At 44.1% G+C, this 27,670-nt stretch overlaps 1 protein-coding gene across 1 annotated transcript in view; it reads right to left on the bottom strand.

Annotated features, from left to right (window-relative positions):
- The window catches only part of rnf128b (ring finger protein 128b), a 141,279-nt gene extending 115,548 nt beyond the window's left edge, over nucleotides 1-25,731 (bottom strand). Inside the window, exon 1 of the mRNA XM_080187828.1 lies at nucleotides 25,047-25,731. Coding sequence (XP_080043954.1) covers nucleotides 25,047-25,452 — 406 coding nt within the window. The 5' untranslated portion in view covers nucleotides 25,453-25,731. The remainder of the gene's footprint in view (nucleotides 1-25,046) is intronic.
- Nucleotides 25,732-27,670: the final 1,939 nt, after the last annotated feature.

Genomic DNA, 27,670 nt, shown 5'->3' with positions numbered 1-27,670 from the left:
AGAATCTTACAATCCAGGTGGCCATTCAGCCCAGGTAGTCCCTTCTGTCTCTTTGATACAGCCACCGGATTATTTCCATTCCCCGCAGCTTTGCAAATCTTTTCCTTTTCAAGTGAAATGCAAATCCCCCAAAGGTAATTACTTTTTGAAGCTTTAAACTTCTCGTAATAAATAGATAGCTGCTCTCTTAGCTGGCTTTGGATGTGCCAGAAAATCAACTTTGAAATTACTGTTCTGACTTTCAAATCTCCCCACAGATAGTATTAGATCAAAGGAAGATACTTGCAATGTTGCTGGAAAGAGTTGGAATGCCAAGGACCAGGAAGATAACAAATTTTTCCCAAAGGGTGGTGACGGTCCGGAATGTGCTGCCTGGGAGGGTGGTACAGGCGGGATGCCTCACATCCTTTAAAAAGAATCTGGATGAGCACTTGGTACATTGTAACATTCAAGGCTATGGGCCAATGCTAGTAAATGGGGTGAGGTTGGACTTCAGGTGTTCCTTGCATGTCAGTCCAGATGCGTTGGGCCGAAAGGCCTCTTCTGCAGTGTGTGATTCTATGATTCTATGAGTTAGAACCAAACAGAAAAGAGAATGGGAGTAAACCAGCAAGAGACAGTGGCCCATTAACATCTGATCTCTGGGCTTCTCACCCAGGCAATACTCCAAAGATGCACAGGGGACACACACTTCCCTTCTCCCCAGCTCCTGGAAGTGGCTACCTGCTATATAGCAGCCAGTGCTGCTATACCAGAGACCCAGGTTCAATTCCAGTCTGAGTTAGCAAGCTGTAAGTAGCAAGATGCCACAAGGATCAGTGCTCGGGCCTCAGCTATTTATATTCTATTTAACAGTTTAGATAAGCGACTGAGTTTAATGCAGGAAGTTTGCTGACAATGCAAATTAAGTGGAAAAGTAAGGTGTGAGGGGAAAGCAGAGGCTGCAGAGGAATAAAGACAGGTTGGGTAACTGTGAAATTGTCCACTTTGGTTGACAAAATGAGAAAGCAAGATATTTTGTGAATGGTAAGAGGAAATGAGAAATGGGCACTCAGAGTGGGCTGGGTGTCCTTGTATATGAATCACAGAAAGTTTACAAATAATATACATACCACAAGTAATTAGCCAGGTAAATGGTTTTGTAACAAGTTTTTGTAACAGACGGATTGGAATAGAATAAAGAAGTCTTCGTACAATTGCACAGGGCTTTGGTGAGGCTTCATCTGCAATTTTGGTCTCCTTACGTAAGGAAGGACATACTTGTCCTACCCTTCCTGGGGTGGCATGGTAGCACAGTGGTTAGCATTGTTTCCTCACAGCACCAGGGACCTGGTTCGATTCCCAGCTTGGGTCACTGTCTGTGTGCACCTCCTCCCCACGTCTGCGTGGGTTTCCTCCAGGTGCTTTGGTTTCCTCCCACAGTTTGATAGATGTGCTGGTTAGATGCATTGACCCGAGCAGGTGCCCGAGTATGGCGACTAGGGGAATTTCACAGTGACTTCATTGCTGTGTTAATGTAAGCTTACTTGTGACTAATAAATAAATACCTAGAGAGAGTGCAACACAGATTTACTGGACTGGTCAGTGGGGTGAGGTGATTGTCCAGTGAGGAACTATTGAGTAGACCAAGTCTGTATTTCATGGAGTTTTGCAGAATGTGGGTGATCCAATTGAAATTTGCAAAATTGTTAACTGCCTTGACAGTGTAGATGGTGAGAACCTGGCTGGGGAATCTAGGGCACCAGATCACCACCTCAGGATAAGGGATCAGTCCTATAGAGCTGAGGTGAGGAGAAAATCTTCACCCAAAGCATTCTGAATCTTAGGAATTCTCTAGCACAGAGAACGCAGCAGATGCTCAGTCAGTGACCACATTATTGAAGGAGGCCAGTAGATCTTTGTTACTGAATGATGTAGAGATAATGCAGGAAGCTAGAGTTGATATAGAAGATGAGCCTTGATCTTTCTGAATGAGAAGCATTCTTGAAGGGCCGGATGCCTGATTCAGCTCTGATCCCTTACGTTTTTTCATGTCGCCTACATCTTGTGATTTTCTTTAGACCGGGGGAGGGGGATTTTCCTTGCCCTGTAACCAGAAAATCCCACTCCAAGTCAACGAACCTTTGCATGGTCTGTGTCCCGCCCACTACGACTTCTGTGGTGGACTGGATGGGAAAATTCCATCCCACGTCTTTGCTCCGATTCAGACTGACCCACTTCTCAGTCCACCAGACTTCCACCTGCACCATCCTGCAGCTGGTGTGATGGGCTTCGAATCAGATTGCGCACAAATTGATGCTTTAAGTCAGTGTTGGAGAATTTGCTTGATAAAAGTGTGCCGGTTTACAGAGAGTCCTGCAGTGTGACTATAAATCAATGTGAGAAAATTGCTGAGGAAGGACTAAGTGTGATGGCAACAGGAAAACCAGCTGCTTGTGATGATAAGGAGAGAGTCCCACTTAGATAGGAAGACATATACACCTGAGGACACAAGAATACAGCAGCATTTTTATAAGGCGTGAATTTACTGACTTGGCCTAGATCCTTATTCATTTATCTATGAAAGCTGAGCAAATTCAGTGTTAAACAACATATTTTTAAAATACATTCATGGGACATTAAGGACGGCATGGTGGAATAATAGTTAGCACTGCTGCCTCACAGCACCAGGGACCCGAGTTCGATTCCGGCCTCGGGTGACTGTCTGTGTGGAGTTAGCACATTCTCCCTGTACCTGCGTAGGTTTCCTTCAGGTGCTCCCACAGTCCAAAGATGTGCAGGTTAGGTGGATTAGCCACGGTAAATGTGTGGGGTTACGGGGATGTTTGGGAAGGAGGAAGGGGGCGTAAGGAAAATGTTCTTTCAGAGAGTCGTGCAGACGCAATGGACCAAATAGCCTTGTTCTGCACTGTGGGGGATCCTATAGATTCTACAAAATGTGCTCAATAGGTGTCAGTTGTTGTTGAATGACTATTACGAATGCCTCATGTGACCATCAGAATGGTAGAAGGCAAACTGGATGGGGCCTAATCATTTTAATTCTGCACTAATTCCTACATTTTATTCCAGCCATGTGAAAAGCAGCCCAAAAGAGCAATTTTACTGGGCATCCCTCCCCTTGGTCAAAGATCTGAACTCTGGCAAAACTTCTCTCGCCAATTTACCTGATAGAAGTCTACAAGATTATGAGGGACATGGGCAGAGTGGATAGTCAGAAGCTTTTTCCCACGGTGGAAGAGTCAATTACCAGGGGACATAGGTTTAAAGTGCGAGGGACAAGGTTTAAAGGAAATGTACGAGGCAAGCTTTTTACACAGAGGGTGACGGGTGCCTGGAACTCGCTGCTGGGGGAAGTAGTGGAAGCAGATACGATAGTGACTTTTAAGGGGCTTCTGGACAAATACATGAATAGGATGGGAATAGAGGGATATGGTCCCCAGAAGGGTAGGGGGTTTTAGTTCAGTTGGGCAGCATGGCTGGTGCAGGCTTGGAGGGCTGAAGGGCCTGTTCCTGTGCTGTAATTTTCTTTGTTCTTTGTTCTAATGATTTGATTACTGGTATGCAAACCTTGAGGTCCACAGTCTTAGGCGGACTTTTACTCATCGATTCACTGCTTTGTTCTCTATCGCAACAGGGCTTGAGCCCCATGTTAATGTTCTGTTGTTATGTACTCTTTACCTTTTAGGAAAATTTTTGGACTCCAGCTGACAGAGTATCTGACCTAGGCCCTACCATGTAACCAGGTGGCATGGTAGCACAGTTGTTAGCACTGCTGCTTCACAGCTCCAGGGATCTGGATTCGATTCCCAGCTTGGGTCACTGTCTGTGTGAAGTTTGCACGTTGTCTGCGTGGGTTTCCTCCGGGTGCTCTGGTTTCCTCCCACAGTCCAAAGATGTGTGGGTTAGGTTAATTGGCCGTGCTAAAAATTGCCCCTTCGAGTTCTGAGATGCGTAGGTTAGAGGGATTAGCAAGTGAATTAGTAGGGATATGGGGCTGGGTTCTGGGTGAGATTGTGGTCGGTGCAGACTTGATAGGTCAAATGGCCTCTTTCTGCACTGTAGGGTTTCTATGATTTCTATGAACCCCACATATTCACCATGGCTAATCCATCACATCTTGGGAAACTAAGGAGCAATTTAACATGGACAATCCACCTAACCGGCGCATACTTTGATGGAATATCTCAGGAGAAACTTTCTCCGCTGGCCTAGGGTATTGAACAGAGGATAATGATGTACAATTATTTGTGAATGAGTCTGGGAGGCGATGAGTCTGAGTGGCACAGTGCTTAGCATTGTTGCCTCACAGCACCAGGGTCCCAGGTTCAATTCCAGCCTAGGGCTGTGTGAAGTTTGCACTTTCTCCCCATACCTGCGAGGGTTACCTCCAGGTGCTCTGGTTTCCTCCCACAGTCTAAAGATATGTGGCTTAGGTAGAGTGGCCATGCCAAATTGCCCCTTAGTGTCCACAGATATGTAGGTTCGATAGATTAACGATGGGTTATGGGGATTGGGAGAGGGAGGGGGCCTGGGTAAGATATTCTGCCAGAGAGTCAGGGCAGGCTTAATGGGCTGAATGGCCTCTTTCTGCACTGTAAGGGCCCCATGAGGTGATTTTCCTTAATATTGTGATCTGGAATGCACTAACAAAAGGATTCTGGAAGACGATTAATTTATAATTTTCAAAAGCTAACTGGATATTCAAAAAATTAAAAATGAAATAATTTCAGGGCTGTCTGGAAAGAGCAGGACAGTAAGACTGATCGGTTTGCCTTTCCAAGTGCCAAACATGAGTAGACAGGGATGAATGGCACAAATGTGGCACATGGTTGAATGATCTGTGCCACCTCTCCTGCGGAGCACAAACTGCTGCCCAGCTGCTACCCAGTTTGCCCCTCCGCCCACACTGGGGAGCCCGAGGTGGAGCACAAACTTCGACAGTCGAATGCACACTTCATACTTTGATAAAGCGGCAACAGCAGCAAGAAACATTGCTGATATAGGGATCATTACTCATCCCTACATTGCAGGTGTCCCTAAAATTCACACTCACTGACACTTGAAGGTGTGACAGAAATTCTTTTGATACGAGACTGATTCACTTGTTCAGAGAAAGTGCAGTTGCATTCATAGGCAAGGCTGTGCCCATAGAAGGATATGGGGAGGGTTAGGATTAATTGGCTGGAAAAGATACTAGATCCTGTCGGATGACTGTGGCAGTTTCAGCAGTGTGTTCAGCAGACAATACTGCTCCCTTATGGTCAGTCTTGGCTTATTTAGTTACTTGTCTTCCTCATTGATTACTGGTATGCAAATCTTGAGGTCTACATTCTTAGTGGATTTTTACCCATTGATTCACTGCCTTGCTGTACATAGCAACAGGGTTTGAGCCCCCATGTCAGGCACCTTTGTAGGGGGATGTTACGAATGACACAGTAAAGAATGATCCCCTTGTCAAGGCAATACTGGAAGATAGTCTCTGACCAATCTGATGAAGTTGCTTTAGAATTTTGCATGTATTATCCCTTATGCAACTCAAGGGTCTCGTTCCACCTGTCCTCAGCTCTTACCATGGGTTCAAGGTTAGTGTAACAGACCACACCTCCAGATGTTACCAGAACCAGGAGACCCCTACTTATCAGACAAGGGTAAACAGGATGAAACCTTTTTCTCTGGAAGAGGGGTCTTAATTGAGGTCTTTAAAATTTTAAAGGTCTTCTATTAAGTAGATGTAGAGATCGGGCAAAAATTCATCTCCTCCCATTTTCAGATTACGGAGCTCTGAATTCATGATTACCTCCTACCCAGTCCCACTGAGGCAGGTGTGCCGCAAACATTGGGTTACTGCCTCACTTTCTTTATTGTAGACATTAGCCAAGCGCAACCTGCACTGGGCACTCAGAAAGGGGGGCCTAGCAGTGTTGCAAAGCTGATTTTGTGAAGTTGGAATTTGATGTTGGTTTAGATGTAAAAAAATTGTAAAAATTATAGAGGGAAAAAAAAACATTGCATGGTCTCTTTAAAAGCTGGCGTTTTGTTTCAGGGCTTGGAGGTTTAAAATGCAAAGTAAATACAGAATCCAGGCTGAAACATTCACATCAAAAAGTCAAACATTAGTCTTGACAAGACAACCTGCTTTTGGCCCAATCAGTTTGAAGCAAGCACTCAGCTACCAGGAACCTATAAAATTTGAATTTGATGCTGTTGACAACATCAGACCAATCCTACTGTAGGGAAATTGATAGGTCATCACAGGTATAAAAAGAGTGATGGGTAGGAAACAAGAGAGCGACAGAAGAACTGCCACCTCTCAAGCCTTGAGAGGGCAAGAACAGCTCTCAACTCTGTCAGCTTCAGATATATCTTCAGATAATGCAACATCTGACTAGCAAAAAGTACCAAATCAGAAAAAACTTACAGACAGAATAATCAACAGAGGAAGTCCAAAAGATTATGAAAGCCACAAACCTGGTTGTTTTTTAAAAGTGACTGAATTCTATTATTATATATTTTTTGGTTAATGAATAAGTATTGTATTTATTTTAATAACATTCCGTTAGAATCGCATTTTATTCTATGCGTTTGTTTAGTTAAAGTTCCTGGTTAATTAAATAAATAAATTGTTTATTTTAAAGTGAATGTCAAGTATTCCTGTTAATTAACCACTAAATCCCACTAAGGAAAAGTTCACACCTTCCCGCACACTTTCAGCAGATTGCAAGGTGAGATATTCCTCTTAGGGAGACTTAGCATTACTTCTCAAAAGGGGATCAATCACCACGTTGTAACAGCAGTGTGAGCGGTGAGTATGTAGTCCAAATAGCCTGCAACACTCAAAGGCAGTCTGTCCCTCCCAAAGGGAACTCCATGCTCAGCAGAAGGAGACTGCTACTGACAATCAGTATTGCAGTTGGCTACAACGGGAAGCTAGACAAATGGGGCACAGGGAAGAGCTCACAGATATAGCACTGGAGCCACTCTGATGGAGACCGAAAGGAGGAAAGGTGCTATGTTTCTGCAGAGGTCAAAAGGTCCACAAGGGACACCCTCTGAAGGGAATTGGGACAGTGGCCAGGAAGGTCAATCCCCACAGTCTGGCCCATGACAGCAGTGTTATGAGAAATTCAATGACCTCACATGGGTCAGTGAATGTACCTTTAAATGATATGCCCCACCCACTATACCACCTCTCTAGTTGTTCAATGTACCACAACCCCAACATTCACTCATTAGCATCGCTAGCATTCAGAACTCAGATCTGCCATCCGGCATCACTAAGAACAATCTTGCTTCCCATTCCTACACCCCTTCCCTCAGCCCCGTGCTCCTCCTCTGCTTTGTTTACTTTAAAATAGCCAAGAACTGTGGCCTGCTTAGACCCAGCTGTGCCAAGAGCAGGAAATAGTGTGGTACAATGGAAAGCTTCCTTGCACTGGAGCCAAAAGCTTCGACTTTAAAATTTATTTGTGAGCATCATAAGTGTATTTACATTAACGCTGCAGTGAAGTTACTGTGAAAATCTCCTAGTCGCCGCAGTGTTTGGGTGCACTGAGGGAGAATTTAACATGGCCAATGCACTTAACCAGCACGACTTTTGGACTGTGGGAGGAAACCGGAGCATCTGGTGGAAACTCAAGTAGACACAGGGTGAAGGTAGAGACTCCACACAGACAGTGACCCGAGCCAGGAATTGAACCTGAGTCCCTGGCGTTGTGAGACAGCAGTGACATGGGGAGAACATGCAGACTTTGCACAGACAGAGACCCAAGCGGGAATCAAACCTGGTGCTGAGAGGCAGAGTACGAATCACTGTGCCACCATGCTCCTTTAAGGAGCTTTCAAGGAGACTCCAATAAGTTTCAAAGACGTCCTTTGCGAGAGCAGAACACCGGCAAAACAATTTCTTGCCATGAGATCGTTACCCCTTCTCTTCAAACAGGAACGGAAGGAACCAGGATTCCTGGAAGGGTGGATTTTGAACAGGGATTGGCTTGCAAGACATGATAAAGTCCCCACCTAGCCTTGTATAAATAAATCAGCTATCACACAGCCTCACACACAGAATGTGCTCAGGTTTTAAGCATATGCTGTCTGTTATGTTATACTAGCTATACGGAGTAGCCCTTTGGCTCCCACACACAATAATACATCCATCACATTAGCTATAGCAGCCTTAAAAAACACCCACACCCACACACATACACATGCACACACAAGGAAGCTGAATGTGTGCATCTGTTGCCAGTTGAAAAATCAGGAAAGATAATGTATTGATGTCACCGTTTTGTGTTGTGTAAATTTCAGAAGGTGTATTATGTTCAAGAAGAAGGCCTATATCCACCTTCTTAAGCATATCTAGTGGTAGGGCAATAAATACTGGCCCTGTCACCAATACCCATATCCCAGAAAGAATATAAATAAAAACCCCCTGGAACCTAACAGAGGTGAAGGTGCTCTAATTGGTTGCGTTTGGAGCTCCGGAGAGGAAAAGGTTTTCAGATAGTTTTCGAAGCACTCTTAAGCAAATCTACTCCTAAAGAATACCCTCAGGCAGATTGTTCATAAATGACGTACGTTGTTACTGTGTCCGGAGAAAATGAGTCAAGTCCCTCTGGAGATGAAAGTGCAAATATTTCTTTGCAGGTAATCAGTGGCTATTTATTAACAAGACAGGGTACTAGGGCAGATGTTACATTCGATTTAGTATTCAGCCATCCAGTAGGATTGATTAGTAACTTTAGTAGATGAGCAATGAGTTCTAATGGTTATTGAATGAAGAGATTTGGACACTTTTGCCACAAGACTCTCTGAGTATGATGCAGTTGTACAGGCTTTTCAAAAACATTGGAACTGTATTCAAAATACTCTACTCAGCCTAAAAGTCCTTCTTTTCAGTACACCTAATGACAGGCAAAAAATAGTGGGAGAGTTTCCTGGTTGCCTAAACAGCGGAAGGCGATAAGGTAGCACAGTGGCACAGTGGTTAGCACTGCTGCCTCACAGTGCCATGGGACTCGATTCGATTCCAGGCTTGGGTCACTGTCTGTGTGGCGTCTGCACGTTCTCCCTGTGTCTGCATGGGTTTCCCCCAGGTGCCCCGGTTTCCTCCCACAGTCTGAAAGACTGACTAGGTGCCTTGGCCATGTTACGTTCTCCCTCAGTGCACCTGAACAGGCACCTGAGTGTGGCGACTGGGGAATTTCACAGTAACTTCATTGCAGTGTTAATGTAAGCCTACTTGTGACACTAATAAATCAACTTTAAACATGGACCAATCCAATAGAAGTCCATGATACCCTCTTAGGGCATGGTCCCTGAAAATAGAGAGCACAGTTCAGAGAATATGTGCTGACCAAAAGTCTTGAGGTCACCAGGTTAATCAATCATTGCTAGTACAACTGGGGAAACTCAGATCTATCATGGTTGCAAGCCTGGATGGTGGACCTTTCTCTATCCATAGACCAATAGTTTTGATTATGCTCTGCTCCACTGAACTATGGTTATGGATCTAATGTGGATGCTGGGGCAACAACAACACAGAAAACTTGCATTTGTACACTGCTTTTTATGTAATGAAATGACCCAATGGCTATATAGGTGTCCAATTACAATTAGACACAATTTGGAAGAAATTGCTATCAATATATAAGGGAGAGATGTTATGAATAAGTCATGAACTAAGGATGTTTATCCAGTAAAGCTTTTCAAGAAGCAATGATTTATTTGCTCATGCATTGTGCAGAGAACTCTGGACACCTGAGTTCTTCAGCTTAATGACTTTACAATCACAGGTAAACATATTAAGCATGATGGAAGTGACTATCGCCTATTTTATCCACAAATATTCACACCACAGAAATAGGCCGTTCAGTCCAAATGGCCCATGGCAGTGTTTATGCTTCGCTCAAGCTTTCTCCCACCCATCTAACTTCATCGACTTGTCATTTTATTCCTATTTTCTTCATGAACTTACCCTTACACCTTCCCCTTGAGCGCATCTTTACCACTCTCTTTCATTATTCCCTGTGGAAGTGAGTTCCACACTCAAATCGCTCTCTGAGTAAGGAAGTTCCTTCTGAATTCCCTATTGGATTTATTAGTGAGTTGTTGATATTCATGGTCTCCAGTTCTGGTCTCGCCCAAAAGTGGAAACACCTGCTCAACTCCTACCCCATTAATTCCTGTCATATTCTTAAAACCTGCCAGGGGGTCAAGCTACAACCTTCTTTTTTCTGGAGAAAATGGCCCCCAGCCTGTTAAGCCTTTCTTCATGAAATAACTTTGTTGTTCTAGAATCAAAATCTGATTTGCACTTTTCCTGCACCCCTTTTATAATATGCAGACCAGCATTGCTCCAAGTGTGGTCAAACCAAAATTTTATATATGTTTAATACAATCCCTCTGTTTTCCAAATATATCCCTCATGAAATAAACTCCAGTTTTTTGTTTTTTTTGTGATGTTACAAACATGATTGTTTTTTGCAATTTGCATAAGTGTCCTTCAGATCCCTCTGATCCTTGCCACATCAAGACACTTAGACTGAAAATTTCCCATGGGAATTGTAAAGGCCTGTTGATGGGATCCAATCTGGATGGTTCCTGCAGATTGGAAAACAGCAAATGTGACACCACTGTTTAAAAAAGTAAACAAAAGGTGGGTAAATACGGACCAGTTAGCTTAACTTCTGTAATAGGGAAAATGATTGAATCTATCATCAAGGAAGAAATAGCAAGACATCTGGATATAAATTATCCCATTGGTGAAACGCAGCATGGGTTCATGAAGGGCAGGTCATGTTTGACTAATTTGGTGGAATTCTTTGAGAACATCACATGCACGGTGGACAATGGGGAAACTGTGGATGTGGTGTATCTGGATTTCCAGAAGGCATTTGACAAGGTGCCGCATCAAAGGCTGCTGCATAAGATAAAGGTGCACGGTGTTATGGGTAATGTATTAACATGGATAGAGGATTGGCTAACTGACAGAAAGCAAAGAGTAGGAGTAAATGGGTGTTTTTCTGGTTGGCGATCAGTGACTAGTGGTGTGCCTCAGGGATCAGTGTTGGGACTGCAATTGTTTACAATTTACATTGGGGACCAAGTGTAGCGTGTCAAAATTCACAATTGCCACATAAGAACATAAGAACATAAGAAATAGGAGCAGGAGTAGGCCATCTAGCCCCTCGAGCCTGCCCCGCCATTCAATAAGATCATGGCTGATCTGTCGTGGCTCAGTTCCACATTCCCGCCCTCTCCCCATAACCCTTAATCCCCTTGCCTATCAAAAACCTATCAACCCGTGTCTTAAAAATATTGAGCGAGGCAGCCTCCACCACTTCAACGGGCAGAGAATTCCAGAGATTCACCACCCTTTGAGTGAAGAAGTTCCTTCTCAACTCCGTTCTAAACCGCCCCCCTTTTATCCTGAGGCTGTGCCCTCTAGTCCTACTGTCCTTTCTGAGCGGGAAGAGCCTCTCCACCTCTATCCTATCCATCCCATTCAACATCTTATACGTCTCAATGAGATCTCCTCTCATCTGCCACTAAGCAGAGCAAAGTGTGCAGAGGATACTGAAAGTCTGCAAAGGGATATTGATAGTCTAAGTAAGTGGGCAAAGGTCTGGCAGATGGAGTACAATGTCGGTAAATGTGAGGAATAGCGGCAAGATGGACTATTATTTAAATGGTAAAAAATTGCAGCATGCTGCAGAGGGACCTGGGTGTCCTTGTGCAGGAATCATAAGTTGGTTTGCAGGTGCAGCAGGTAATTAAAAAGGCAAATGGAATTTTAAAGTGGGGTTTAAAATGGAGTTTAAAAACAGTGAGGTAACGTTGCATCTGTTTAAGGTGCTGGTGAGGCCACACCTGGAGTACTGTTTATAGTTTTGGTCTCCTTACTTGAGAAAGGATATACTGGCACTGGAGGGGGTGCAGAGGAGATTTACTAGGTTGATTCCAGAGTTGAGAGGGTTGGCTTATGAGGAAGGACTGAGTAGACTGGGGCTGTACTCAATGGAATTCAGTAGAATGAGGGGAGATCTTATAGAAACATGTAAGATTATAAAAGGAATAGATAAGATAGAAGCAGGGAAGTTGTTTCCACTGGCAAGTGAAACTAGAAGTAGAGAGCCTGGCCTCAAAATAAGGGAGAGGAGATTTAGGACTGAGTTGAGGAGGAACTTCTTCACATAAAGGGTTGTAAATCTCTGGAATTCCCTGCCCAATGAAGCAATTGAGGTTCCCTCATTGAATGTTTTTAAAGCAAGAATAGATAAATTTTTGAACAGTAAAGGAATTAGGGGTTATGGTGAATGGGTGGGTAAGTGGAGCTGAGTCCACAAGATCAGCCATGATTTTATTGAATGGCAGAACAGGCTTGAGGAGTCAGATGGCCTACTCCTGCTCCTAGTTCTTATGTTCTTATGTTGACTTCAGATGGGAATTTCCGGTCTGCAGCCGTGTACGGACAGTAAATCTGACCCTTAATTTCCAAGGAATATGTGACTCCCTGATTCTTTTTGCCAAAATGTACTGCTTGAATATACCTGTACAGCAAGTAGCTCATTTGCCAATTACATGCCTATTTTGTGAGTTTATTTTCTGTCTTCCTGCATTCTATTGCAATCTTCCTCTATATTAATTATACCTCCTAATTTGGTGTTATTAGTAAAATTTGGCATTGTACTTCTGATTGCTGAGTTTATGCAAATGGTGAATAACGGCACTGATTCTTGTGAACCCCCCTTCCCACCATTTACCAACCAGAATAACCATCTGTAACTCCGTACTCTATGGCCGCAATTTTACTGTCCCACTCTCCATGGGAATCGGAACAGGTGAGGGGCGGAAGATGGAAATGTCCGTTGACCTTGGGTGGGATTTTACAGTTTTGGGATGAGCGAGGCCATAAAATCCCATTCTATATTGTCCTTTCTACATGTTCTGACTTCAGCTATGAGTCTATAATGTGTTGTCTTATCAAAGGCATTTTAGAATTCCAAGTAGACTACATGTACTGCATTGCCCTTTTCTATACCCTTTCTGTTACTTCTTCAAAGAAGTCAATAAGATTGGGCTCTAGATGTTTTCCTTGTACTAAAGATTCAAATATCTTCCCTAGCATTTTCTACGTTAAGCCAATCGATCTATAGTTCCCTGGATTCGTTCTAGCTCTGTCATCTTGCACATGACTCATATCAGCAATCCACCAGTTCTCTTGCATAATTTCTCATGTTTTTTATATACATACATAATAGTACTTGTATTTATTCATTTATGGAATGTGGGCAGCATTTATTACCTGTCTCTAATTACCGTTGAGAAGGTGGTGGCGAGCTGCCTTCTTGAATCGCTGCACTCCCTAAGGTGTAAGTATACCCACAGTACTACTAGGGAGGGAGTTCCAGAGTTTTGACACACCGACAGTGAAGGAATTTACAAGTCAGTATGGTAAGCGGCTCAGAGATGATGGTGTTCCCAGGAACTGCTGCCCTTGCCCTTCTAGATGTAGTGGTCATGGGTTTGGAAGATGCTGCCTAAGGAACATTGGTGAGTTCCTGCAGTGCATCTTGTCGATGGTAAATATGGTGGCCGCTGTTGTTGGTGGTGGAGAGAGAAATGTATGTGGAAGGGGTATCAATCCTTCTTTGTCCTGGGTAGCGTTGAGCTTCTTGAGTGTTATTGGAGCTGCACTCATCCAGGAAAGTTGGGAATATTCTATCACCTTCCTGACTTGAGACTTATAGATAGACAAGATCTGGAGAGTCAGTTACTCGCTGCAGGATTCCAAGACTTTGACCTGCCTTATCTAGTTCAGTTTCTGGTCAATGTTAACCCCAGGATGTTGATCGTGGGAGATTCAGCAAGGGTGATGCCATTGAATGTCAAAGAACAAGACCAAAGAACAAAAAACAGTATAGCATAGGAACAGGCCCTTTGGCCCTCCAAGCCTGCGCCGATAACATTGTCTTACCTAGACCAACCACCTGTATCCCTCTACACTCCGCCTGTTGATATGCCTATCCAAATAGGTCATAGATGTCGCTAACGTATGTGCCTCAACCACCTCACTTGGCAGTGCAATCCAGGCCCCCACCACCCTCTGTGTAAAAGACTACCCCCGCACATCTCCACTGAACCTTTCCCCTCTTACCTTGCACTTGTCCCCCTTGCAATTGTCATTTCAGCCCTGGGAAAAAGTTTCTAACTGTTCACCTTATCTATGTCCCTCATAATTTTATAAACTTCCCATTGGGCCGCCTCTCAGCCTCCATCTTTTCAGAGAGAACAATCCCAGTTTATTCAATCTCTCCTCATACCTAATATCCTCCATACAAGGCAACATCTTGGTAGACCTTTCCTGTACTCCCTCCAAAGCCACCACATCCTTCTGGTAGTGTGGCGACCAGAACTGGATGCAGTATTCCAAATCAATGTCTCATATAACTGTAACATAATTTGCCAAGTTTTATACTCAATGTCAAGAGGCAATGGTTAGGTTCTCTCTTCTTGGAGATGGTCATTGCCTGGCACTTGTGTGGCACAAATGTTATTTGCCACTTGTCAGCCCAAGACTGGATGTTCAGATCTTGATGCATTTGAACAGGAACTGCTTCAGACTGTGAGGAGTTATGAATGATGCTGAACATTGTGCAGTCATCAGCAAACATCCTCACTTTGAACTCAATGATGAAAGGGACATCAATGATGATGCAGCCAAAAATGATTGGGCCTAGGCCACAGTTATGGTACAACTCCAACCAACGAAGGGTTTTGCCCCTGATTGCCATTGGCTCCAGTTTTACCAGGACTCCGTGATGCCACACAACTTAATGTCTCTGGTATCTCTTCCCAAACTTCCTTAAAATGTGCAGATACAATCCATCTAGACTAGCAGTTTTATCTTCTCTAATTTTGAGTAGATTATCAATTTCCTTCATTCTGATTGTTCCTCCATAAGCAGTAATCATTCTCTCATTATGAAAGGATTTGCATCATTACAAGAGCCATTGTTATCCTAGTTCAGAAGCTCAATCAGACAAAGCACTCTTGTTGGTTTGTGGAGATTAGATTTACACCATTTTCAATCACCAACAAATTATACATTGCAGGAAGGGCCTATTTTCAAGGCTATTCCTTTTCCCAGGATCCTCTGAATTGTATAGAGTTTGAAGCAGCTTTAGTTAACATTATTACTCAATCTTTTCAACAATTCATAGAATCCCTACAGTGCAGAAGGAGGCCACTTGGCCCATCGAATCTGCACCGACTCTCTGACAGAGCATCCACTCAAGCCCGATTACTGTAACCCTGCACATTTATCATGGCTATTCGCCCTAACCTACACATCATGGGACTCTAAGGCTGGAATGTTACTGTCTTGCCTGCCATGGATATCAGAGCTAGTGAGAGGCAGATTTTGGAAAGATCGGTTGATTTCCAGCCGGATTTTACAGTTTCGGGGCGAGCGAGGCTCTAAACTCCCACCCTAAGGGGCAATTTAGCATATCCGATCCACCCAACCTGCATAGCTTTGGAGTGTGGGAGGAAAGCGGAACGCCCTGAGGAAACCCACAGAGACACAGGGAGAATGTGCAATCTCCACACAGACAGTCGCCCAAGGCCAGAATTGAACTGGGTCCCTGGCACTGTGAGGCAGCAGTGCTCACCACTGTGCCACCATGCCACCCCAGTCCTCTGCTGTTGGCTTCTAATCCAAAAATGCATGTTTTAATGTCTCTAGAGGTCTGTTGAAATGTGGTCTGTTCTATTTAACTATTATTCACCATTCTCTGTCATAAAATCCTATTGTAATGTTTATTTACTGGAGTCAGCTGCCTCGCTTCCAATTTGCAAAAGTAGTAAGTTTAAATAACCTCAACTTTCCTTGGATATGTTGACTTACCGTCAGCTTTGTGATATGAAGCAACGAATCACCAGTTTGTCTGCTTTCAATATCACAATGAGGTTTCTGTTCTGACACCACCCAAAGTGCTGTTATGGTGACCAATTTAAAAATAGGGCCTATTATTCCTTGCGAGGCAAGGCCCACTGTGAAAGGATAGAAGTCTCTTTCTTTGTGTTATGGTTACATCCAAGTTCAATTATCAACCAATTTATTGCAAAAGCACTTTACAGAACAATACATATACCGTTCTGAAGCACTTACTTGGAACTGAGACAGAGGGAGTGAGAGTAAAAATGAAAGAAGGAAGGAAGGAAAGAAGGCATATTTCACAACTGATGGTCCAACGAAATAGCTTACCTCTGTAATGTAGGGAAATTAAGTAGCCAATTTGCACACCATAAGATCTCTGAATCAGCAATGGGAGAATTTTATTTATTGATGTTGGTTAAAACATAGAAACTAGAAGCAGGAGTAAAAAAAGTTTATTTATTCGTCACAAGCAAGGCTTACATTAACACTGCAATGAAGTTGCTGTGAAAAGGAGACAATTGGGACTGGTTGATTCTGGGGATGAAGGGTTTGATCTATGAAGAGAGATTAAACAGTTTGGGCTTTTACTTGCTGGTGTTTAGAAGGATGAGATGGGATCTGTTCGAGATAAATGAAATTTTAAAAGGGATTGATAAAGTAAATGTAAACCAAATGTTTCCTCTTATGGGGCAATCTAGAACAAGAGATCGCTGGTGTAGGTTGAGAGGCGGTAGATTTAAAACTGAGGTGAGGAGGAACGACATCTGGCAAAAGGTGGTGAGTTTGTGCAACTTGCTGTCCCATAGCGCGGTGGAGTCTGAATCGTGGAGTGATTTCAAGAAGGAGATAAACATATTGCCAATAAAAAAAGGGGTAAAGGGAAGTGGAGAACAGGTGGGGAGGTGGATTTGAGACAGGGAGAGATTAGCCATGATCTAATTGAATGGCAGAACAGGCTCAAAGAGCTGAATTTGCCTACTTCTGTTTCTAATCCTTATGTTTCTATGTACCAGGAAACTGGAAATTGTTAAAGTGTCAGAGCACATCGAAAGAGTCATAGACTTAGTTGGGAAGATAATGGAGAAGAAAAAGAATTGCAATAGGAAAAATAAGTCCTGTAGCTCAAGGAGAAGCTGAAATGATGGGTCCACCACTGTGTGAAAAGAGGTACAAGTGGATTGTGAGGTTGGAGGTCATTATGGTAGAAGATCTCCTGCAGAGATGACGTCAGTGATGGGCTGGGAAATGATCGGTTCATGTTCAGTTGTCTGCCCAAATTCCAGGGGATATAAAATCAGATGTCAGAGGGTTGGTGAACAATCTTTGCAAGGTACATGTTCCAACACCAGAAACCACTCTTGCAGGCAAGTTTCATAAGAATATTGGGGTTATGTTTCACTTTGGAAACAAATTTCAATCTTTTTATAAATAAGGAATAGCAGATACCCAATTTAGTACAGGAATGTTAAATATACAAAAAAAAATTGCTTTTTCAGAAGTGGGAAATGTGGAATATAGACTATATTGAAAGAACGAGGAAGGACATACTTCTGCTAATGTTCTTCCTTATTTGTCTCACCTCCATGCACACAAAACATATCTGGAGCTGGGATAGGATTCACCAGGACAATATGTTGATGCACCAGCAGTATCAATGATCTCATCATTTTGAAACTCCATTGACCAGCTTAGGTAGATCTAAGGAACCTAGATTGTCTATCAACACCACGTTCAGATCTTCGCTGTCCTGCACTCTGCACTATCATTCCTTTTGCCATTTATCATTTCTGTCTTCTACCCTGTCACACACCTTCCATTTTATTCTTTCCTCCCATTCCCCCTTGCCCTACTTCTGTAATTATTTAAAACCTGTTACATGTCTAACATTTGCCAGTTTTGATGAAATGTCATTAATCTGAAACATGAACTTTGATTCCCTCTCCGCCAATACTGCCTAAGTTGCTGAGTATTGCTGACCTATTGTGCATCTATTTCAGATTTCCAACATCAGTGATATTTTGCTATTTTTCTCTATGTGTACGAAGAGGGGATGAGAAAAATTTATGACCAAGGAATGAAATTCCTCACCCCTCGCAATGTAACTTCTCCCATCTGGAAATGTAAGTTCAATCCAAAACTCTGAGAATTATTTGGTGTACTTCAATGTTGGTTGTTCATATCTCTCATCCAGAGATGCAGAAGGAAAACGCGAGAAATAACTTATTCAAAATTACCATTTATGAACTAGGTTCATTATTTGTTAATGTACATTTCCATCTGCACTTTCACCATTAGGTTTATTTATTAGTGTTACAAGTAGGCTTACATTAGTAGTGCAATGAGGTTACTGTCACCCTGGTCACCGCACTCCAGCACATGTACACTGAGGGAGAATTTAGCATGGCCAATGCACCTAACTCACACATCTTTGGGCTATGGGAGGAAATCAGAGCACTCAGAGGAAACCCACACAGACAGCGAGAATGTGCAGACTCCGCCACAATGGTCCTAGCTGGCAATTAAACCTGGGTCCTTGGCGCTGTGAGGCAGCAGTGCTAACCACTGTGTCACTGTGCCACACCACCCTAAATATAAAGTGACGTTGTCGGGATTCGATGATTCACCAGTTTCCACACATTTCCCAATCAAATTGGGATGTTAAAGTTCCAGAGAATTTCAGGAATTCTGGCAAACTAGGATGATCAGAGTTGATGGATATTCGTGGTTGCAGAAATTGTGATGGAATCTTTCTACACTGGGCACCAATCATTTCTGGATGAATTGGTGTTTGGCAGTCAGTCCATCTGCCAGCATAAACTTGCGGGCAGAATGGCCTCCTTCTGTGCCTTAATGACTCTTTCTTTCTGTTCTGCCGATATAAGATATGGCTCATCGGCAGAAAGATGCCTTCCTGCAGAATTGCTGCCAGTTCTGTCTCTGGTAGCTGGTCTCCACTGCCCCCCCCCTCCCCACCACTCCCCACCCCCAACACTGCCAAGTGGTGAACGTGGGCCCCACATTTGGAAAGGCTGGTTTTCCTAAAGCAGCCAAGAGATCAGCAGAATAACCGCTTTTTGGAAAAAGGGCTGATCCTTTGCACTTCAAAACTGCTACCACTAGCCTACCAGAAATGGGATCTATTTGGTTAACCAGTGCCATTCTCAGCCATGATCAAAATGATTGGTGAGGCAGGCTCAAAGGGCCGAATGGCCTACTCCTGCTTCTATTTTCTGTGTCACAGAATACTACGGGGCAGAAGAGACCCATCGAGTCTGCGCCGACGCATAAAAGGCCCTGACCTGCCCACCCAATACCACTTGCCAGCACTTGGCCATCGCCCTGAATGTTCTGGCATGCCAAGTACTCATCCAGGTACTTTTTAAAGGATGTGAGGCATCCTGCCTCCACCACCCTTCCAGGCAGCGCATTCCAGACTGCCTGGGTAGAAATGTTTTTCCTCAAATCCCTCTAAATCTCCCACCCCTCGCTTTTAACTTGTATCCCCTTGTGACTGACCCTTCAGCTAAGGGGAACAGATGCTTCCTATCCACTCTGTCTATGCCCATCATAATCTTGGACACCTCAATCAGGTTGCCCCTCAGTCTTCTCTGCTCCAGAAAAAAACAAAGTACGAAGTCTCACAACACCAAGTTAAAGTCCAACAAGTTTATTTGGTAGCCAAAGCTACTAGCTTTTGGAGCACTGGCAGCCCGCTCATCAGGTGAGTGGTGAAGGGACAGCCAGTGTTCCGAAAGCGAGTGGTTTTTGCTACCAAATAAACCTGTTGGACTTTAACCTGGTGTTGTGAGATTTCTTACCGTGTTTACCCCAGTCCAAAGCCGGCATCTCCACATCCAGAGAAAACAACCCAAACCTATCCAATCTCTCTTTATAACTTAAATATTCCGTTCCAGGCAGCATCCTGGTGAATATCCTCTGTACCTCTTCCACTGCAATCACATCCTTCCTATAATGTGATGACCAGAACTGCACACAATGCTCCAGCTGTGACCTCACCAAAGTTCCATACAACTCCATCATGACCTCTCTGCTTTTGTAATTTATACCTTGATTAATAAAGGCTAGTGGGCCAATGTGCCTTTTTCACTCCCCTATTTACCTACCTCCTGAAAGAGGAGCCAACCTGACTCTGATAAGGCCTGCACATGAGCCTGCTAACAACAATAACAGCCTGCATTTATTTCGCGCCTTTAATGTACTTAAGTATGTTACAAAGTGCTTTACAGGAAGAAAATTTGACACCAAACCACATAGGGACAGGTTCTGCCAAGTGACCAAAGACAGCGGGGTAGGTTTTGAAGATTGTCTTAACGGAAGAAAGAGAGGTGGAGGGAGGGGATTCCATAGGTTACGATCTAGATAGCTGAAGGCATGGCGACCAATGACGATGCAATTAAAATGGGACGGTAATGACTTATCAAGAAGTCAAAGCTAAAAAAGTTCTGGGAATGTTGAGAGGCTGGAGAGATTACACAGTAAAAAGTTGAAGTGCTGTCCCATCATCAGGTGAGTGGGAGTTCACAAACAGGGCATATAAAGGCATAGACTCAAATTACAAAATAGTGGTTGGAATGTAAGTCTTAACAGGGTAATCAAGTCTTAAAGGTACAGACAATGTGTGTGGAGAGAGGGTTAATTAAACGCAGGTTAAAGAGATGTGTATTGTCTCCAGCCAGGACAGTTAGTGAGATTTTGCAAGCCCAGGCAAGTTGTGGGGGTTACAGATAGTGTGACGTGAACACCGTTCGACAATCGCCAGGCAAGTGTGTTCTCTTCCTGTTGGGGAACACTTCAGCAGTCACAGGCATTCAGCCTCTGATCTTCGGGTAAACATTCTCCAAGGCAGCCTTCACGACACACGACAGAGCAGAGTAGTTGAGCAGAGACTGATAGCCAAGTTCTGCACACATGAGGAGGCTCAACTGGGATTTTGGGTTCATGTCACATGACTTGCCTGGGCTTGCAAAATCATACTAACTGTCCTGGCTGGAGACAATACACATCTCTATAACTTGTGCTTAATCCTCTCTTCACTCACATTGCCTGTACCTTTAAGACCTGGTTACCTGTGAAGACTCGCATTCCAACACTATTTTTTAAATTGAGTTTGTGTCTTTATATGTCCCCTTTGTGAACAGAATTCCCACTCACCTGATGAAGGGACAGCGCTCCGAAAGCTAGTGGCTTGTGCTACCAAATAAACCTGTTGGACCTTAACCTGATGTTGTGAGACTTCTCACTGTGTTTACCCTAGTCCAACACCGGCATCTCCACATCATGGAGGTTACAGGACAGGGTAAGGCCTCGGAGAAATTTTAAAATTGAGGCGGCACTTGAGCGGCAACTGGCGGAGGTCAGTATGCACAGAGGTGAAGAGGACTTGCTGCAAATTAGAATATGGACAACAACAATTTATACAGCACCCTAACAAAAGGTCCCCAGGCCAGCAGATGTCAAGGCACTGGGGCCAATTCAATTGGTCCATTGGGACCAATGCCACTATGAAGAAACAATGGGTACCTCGTGTTACTGGCACAGGCACCCATCCACTTCATCCAAATATCCCCAGGTCCAGGAATTCTAACAGGTCAAGTGTTTCTAGTGAGTGGATGTCATGTCTTTCTGCAGATACACCAGTGGGGAGAAGGCATTGTAGATTGTAGATTTTCAAAATATAAATTCCTTCATCAATAAATTGCCATTTTTCCTACAGTCAAACTAACAGAGCAGTCACGGATAATCTTCTGGGAATAATACTGTGCAGTCACAGCAAAGAACATTTTGGCAGGTCCCACTCAAGTAAATGCACAATCCAAAACTGAATAAAATTCAGCGGGTAATATTCTAATTAGAATCTACTTCGCCTGATAGTTTAACCGATTCAGCTAGTGATTGCATACACCAGACAGCTCAGGAAGGCTGGTGGTTTGTAGCTGATCTCTGCCTCATTGATTGACACAGTAAAAAGCCTGACAACACCAGGTTTAAGTCCAACCAATTTATTTGATAGTATACTCGAGGTTACCCCCTTCGTCAGGTGAATGGAGAGTCCTGGCCTCAGACAGAGCATATAAAGCACAGACAGTTTACAGATTACTGATTAGAATGCGAATCTTTACACCTAACCTGCTGTTCAAGTCTTAAAGTGGCTAACAATGTGAGTGGAAGGGGCAAGACTGTTCCCTTCCTGTTGGCGAACACTTCAGTGGCCATGGGCATTCAGCCTCTGACCTTCGGGTAAGCATTCTCCAACGCGGCCTTCACGACGCATGACAGCGCAGAGTCACTGAGCAGAGACTGATAGCCAAGTTCCGCACGCATGAGGACGGTCTCAACAGGGATCTTGGGTTCATGTCGTACTATCTGTAACCCCCATGACTTGCCTGGGTTTGCAAAACCTCACTTACTGTAATGTCTGGAGACAATGCACATCTCTTTAACCTGTGATCAGTGCTCCTTCCACTCACATTGTTAGCCACTTTAAGACTTGAACAGCAGGTTAGGTGTAAAGATTCGCATTCTAATCAGTAATCTGTAAACTGTCTGTGCTTTATATGCTCTGTCTGAGGCCAGAACTCTCCATTCACCTGACGAAGGGTGTAACCTCGAAAGCCAGTGAGTGTACTATCAAATAAATCGGTTGGATTTAAACCTGGTGTTGTCAGACTTTTTACTGTGTTTACCCCAGTCCAACGCCGGCACATCCACATCATTGATTGACCCCAGCAGAAACTATGATGGTTCTATAATTTGCCAAGGTGTCCTGGGCTACGTGTCAGAACAGTCAGATACATTTCGTACTGCTGATTTCAATCAGTGAGTCCCCTGCTGGGACTGCATCATTTGTGGATGCTGGGGTGCAAATAGAATTGGGATATGCTCCAAAAACTCAAAATCTCACCCTGCTTAACTTTGTACACAAGCTTATTGTTCAGCGACGCTATCAAGGGTTCGGGAGCAAAGGTGGATGAATGGAATTGAGACATGGATCAGCTAAGCTCCAAATGAATGGCTCAACAAGATGAGGCATCTGAATATTCTCGTAAAGTCATAGTCATAGAGTTTTACAGCACTAAAAGAGGTCCATCATATCCATGACAAACACATATTGACCAGAATTTTCCCATCTCACCTGGAACTGTAATTGGTGGGGAGTGGTGGACTATACAAAGGTCCATTGACTTTGGGTGGGATTTTCTGGTTTTAAGGTAAGCGTGGCCAGAAAATCCCATCCGTCTGTTCTAATCCCATCATGTACTTGGTCTGTGGCCTTGTATGCTATGGTGTTTCAAGTGCTCATTTAAATGCTTCTTAAATGTTGCGAGGGCTGCCACCTCTACCACCCTTTCAGGCAGGGTGTTCCAGATTCCCACCACCCTCAGGGCAAAAAAGTTTTTCCTCAAATCCCATTTCAACCCTTAAATCTATGACCCCAACAATTGTTGGATCATTGAAACACTTCCCACACACGGAACAGTTAAACAGCCTCTCCCCAGTGTGACCTCGCTGGTGTTTCAGCAGGTTACATGAATAACTGAATCCCTTCTCACGTTCAGGGCAGGTGAATGGCTTCTCTCCATTGTGAATCTCCTGGTGTCTCTGTAGGTGGGATGAGTAAGTGAATCCCTTCCCACACACAGAGCAATTGAATGGTCTCTCCCCTGTGTGAACTCGCTCGTGTCTTTGCAGGTTGGTTACAGCACTGAATCCCTTCCCACATTCAGAGCAGGTGAATGGCTTCCTCCCAGTGTGAATTCGCTCATGTCTCAACAGGTGGGATACCTGAGTGAATTCCCTCCCACACACAGAGCATGTGAATGGCCTCTCCCCAGTGTGAACGTGTCAATGAGTTTCCAGCTCAGATGAAAATCTGAATTCTCACAGTCCCCACTTTTCCAGTTTCTCCATTAGTCTTTCTAATAAGTGGAAAAGTTTCTTCCTAATTATCTTGTCTAGTCTGTCATGCAAACCAGCCTCCCGTCCATTGACTCCATCTACACTTCCTGCTGCCTTGGAAAAGCAGCTAGCATAATCGAGGACCCCCCAAAGGATACAAAATTCTGAAGTCACTGACTCAAGGACAGCTTTTTCCCTGCTCCCTTCAGACTTCTGAATGGCCCTATCTTATATTAAAGTTGACCTTTCTCTGTATCTTAACTATGACAGTAACTCAATAATCTGCACCCTTTCCTTTCTGTCTCCCCGTGTACTCTATGAATGGTATGCTTTGTCTGCATAGTGCACAAGAAACGATACTTTTCAATTATACCAATACATGTGACAATAATGAATCAAACCAAATCAAATCAGAATGCTCCTCATAATTTTGTACACCTCAGTCAGGTCCCCCCTCAGCCTTCTCTGCTCCTGGAAAACAGCTCCAGCCTCTTGTTGTCGCTGAGACACTCCAGCCCAGGCAACATCCTGGCGAATCTCCTCTCTAGTTGCATTCACATCCTTTCTCTCCATTCTCTCTTTCTCTACAGGAAGAACAGTTTTGAGATGTGCCCAAGAATCACAGTCCTGAGAACCACCAGCCAGGAGGAAAGTTAGAAGAGGAAAATTGGCAAGTGTGGCAGCAGGGAAACATTGAGCTGAACAAGATTTGGAATCTGGGATTCAGTTGACGGGCAAGTTGAGTTTGGGAGCAGCACCCAGGCTTAGAAACTGTCAGCTCACATCAAAGTTCTATCAAATGAAACTATTTTATGAAAATGAAACTATTGAGCAGCAGGGTGGCACAGTGGTCAGCACTGCTGCTTCACAGTGCCAGAAGCCTGGGTTTGATCCCTGGCTCGGGTCACTGTCTGTGTGGGGTTTGCATGTTCTCCCCGTGTCTGTGTGGGAGTTTCCTCCCGGTGATCTAGTTTCTTTTCACGTTCTGAAAGATGTGCTGGTTAGGGTGCATTGACCCGAACAGGTGCTGGGATGTGGCGACTAGGGGAATTTCACAGGAACTTCATTGCAGTGTTAATGCAAGCCTTACCTGACTAATAAATTAACTTTATTCAGTATTGTCATCATTTCATTCATAGTAAATAATGCTAAAGCATTGGGATGAATAGGAGAGTGTCTTTGTTCTTACCATGATGCAAGAAGATGAAGGTTTTATTGCCTTTGCCCGCCTCATTAAAGATCACAACAGCAGCAGCCCCTCTGCTCTGTCCATTCTTAATCTTCTCTGCGAAGGTGCAGTTGCCCCTGGCTACGAGAGCTATCCAGGGTGCCTCCCTGGCATTGAAGTCAATGTTTTTACCGCAGGCGAGAGCGTCCCGAGAGTTCGGGATCCCAATCACACCTCTGACTGCCTTGACTGGCGAGTTGTTGCCGTAAACGCCAGGCATGCTGCTGGTCACTGTCCGGTTGGCGGTGGGGGAGAAGTGGGTCACGTTGATGATGGCTGTTGACATTGCCACTCTGGCCACGCTGTGTAAGATCACCGCGAGGAACAGCAGCCACGCTGAGCCTTGAGCGCTGTCGAAATCCTTCATCTTCTCCCTCTTCCCCGTTCCCAGCAACTGGCAAGGGTCAACTTTGCTTCCTCGGAGCCAGACTCCAGAGTGTGTTAACTGCAATCCAAGAGGCAGTCGGCCAGAGTAAATGTGGCGAGGAGGGCAGCAGAGGAACTGCCAACTGTGCCCTGCGTCTTGTCAAGTCTGCTGTGTGTGGGATTGAGATTTCTTCCACGCAGTGCAACTCAGCATTGTTTGCGAAGCAGCTGGGCTTTTGGAGAAGTCGTCAGTTTAACACTGACTTCTCCATGCTTCTTCCCCCCGCAACACGGACTTTGATCCTGGTCCAAAGGTAGGCGGTTTACTTATTGGCTTGGAAATGAACACTTGTGTATGTGTGTGTGTGTGTTTGAAATATATGTACAAACAGCAAATGCAGTTTACAGTTTCAGAGACAGCAGGTGGAGGGAGGGAGGGAGGGTTTACAGTTACACAGAGGATGGTTTACAGAAGAGTTACTTGTGCGAGAGATTGTGTCTGATAGGTCCCTTCCTCTGTCACACACATACACATACATTGGCAACTCCAACCCACAGCAATCCAGTAACTCCTGCTCTTATGAAGCAGGACTATCGATTTCACTGGGTAACCAGATAGCCCCCTAGTGTAATACAATCCCCCCGCCACTGCAACCTTAATACATTTTCAAAGGACACTTGTCATTCTGTTTGTGATGTGCAGCCAAATGGAAATATACAAGCGGTGAATTTCACTGACACCAACTCCCCAAGCTTCCTATATTCCACAGTGGTGGTGGGGGCGGGATCTTGCAGGAATACTTCATCATTTCACCCTCCCCGCGTTTTATCAATAGAACACTTGTGTCAACTCAAGAAGCCAGAAACGACATCAGTCACTCTATGAAATGAGAAGTTGTCTTGAAGTAACTCGGGTGTGTCTGGCACCCTGACATAATAAGAAGTCTGACAACACCAGGTTTAAGTTCAACCAATTTATTTGATAGTAAACTCACAAGCTTTCGGGGTTTGCCCCTTGGTCAGTTGAATAGAGAGTTCTGACCTCAGACAGAACATATAACAGCACAGACAGTTTACCGATTACTGATTAGAATGCAAGTCTTTACAGCTAACCTGCTATTCAAGTCTTAAAGATGCCGACAATTCTAATCAGTGGTGGGTGCCTGGAACTCACTGCTGGGGCAGATAGTGGAAGTGGATACGATAATGAGTTTTAAGGGGCGTCTGGACAAATACATGAATAGGACGGGAATAGAGGGATATGGTCCCTGGAAGAATAGGGGACAGTTCAGACGGGCAGCAAGATTGGTGCAGGCTTGGAGGGCCAAAGGGCCTGTTCCTGTGCTGTAATATTCTTTGTTCTTTGTTCTATTTCTCCACATTAAGCTTCATCTGCCACCTCTCTGCTCATTCCACCAACTTGCCTTTCTTCAACATTTACCTCTTGGAAGAATCAATACAAGATAATCAGACAATCAGGAATGGTGTGCAAAAAGTACAAGGCAAAAGGAGTGACCAGATGACAGAAAACAGAGTCTGCTGGGAGGAAAACAAAAATCAGATGACCCTGAGCCAACGCTATACATCTGTGCCAGCTGTGGAAAGGACAACCACTCACAAACTGGCCTCAATAGATAATATTTAATTTAGAATGACATACATCCTGTGTGCAGTCCAGCATCTCCTGCGATGGACAGATCCTGATAATACAACATAGACAGAGGCCATTCATTCGATTGTGCTACTACTGGCTCTTTGAAAAATTGATGTGATTTGTCCCATTTCCTTGCTCATTTCCCATAACCTTGTAAATTTTCCTTTTGAATTCCAGGTATCCCCACTTAAAGTGCATTCTAACAGCATATTTTTATCTCAGCGCAGTTCTTGAATAGTGGAACTTAACTGAAAACAGCTCTCTCCCAGAAGGAAAATAGATCATTTTTAGTATTTTTACTTCCCCGTTTTACTGGTGTTCCACTTTAAAGGATACAAGACCAGTTTAGACTAATTTCCCCAATCACTGTTCTTTTTCATTTTATTTACGTGCAGCTATAGTGCACGCTCCAAGATTTGTGTTGTAACTATGTACGCTCAGTCTGTTTTTAAATATGTTGCCACTCGCTCATCAATTATCCTGATGCCTTTGCTCTTTCTCCCACACCACTTTCCTCTCCCGCTTGCCGCTTCCCTCTCCCAATCCTCTCCTGGTCACTGCTTCC

Source organism: Carcharhinus amblyrhynchos, chromosome 4 (genome assembly GCF_965287045.1).
Source record: "Carcharhinus amblyrhynchos chromosome 4, sCarAmb.v2.hapA, whole genome shotgun sequence".
NCBI lineage: Eukaryota > Metazoa > Chordata > Chondrichthyes > Carcharhiniformes > Carcharhinidae > Carcharhinus > Carcharhinus amblyrhynchos.
The sequence above is the reverse complement of the archived record's forward strand: the minus strand, read 5'-3'. Positions and strand labels throughout refer to the sequence as shown.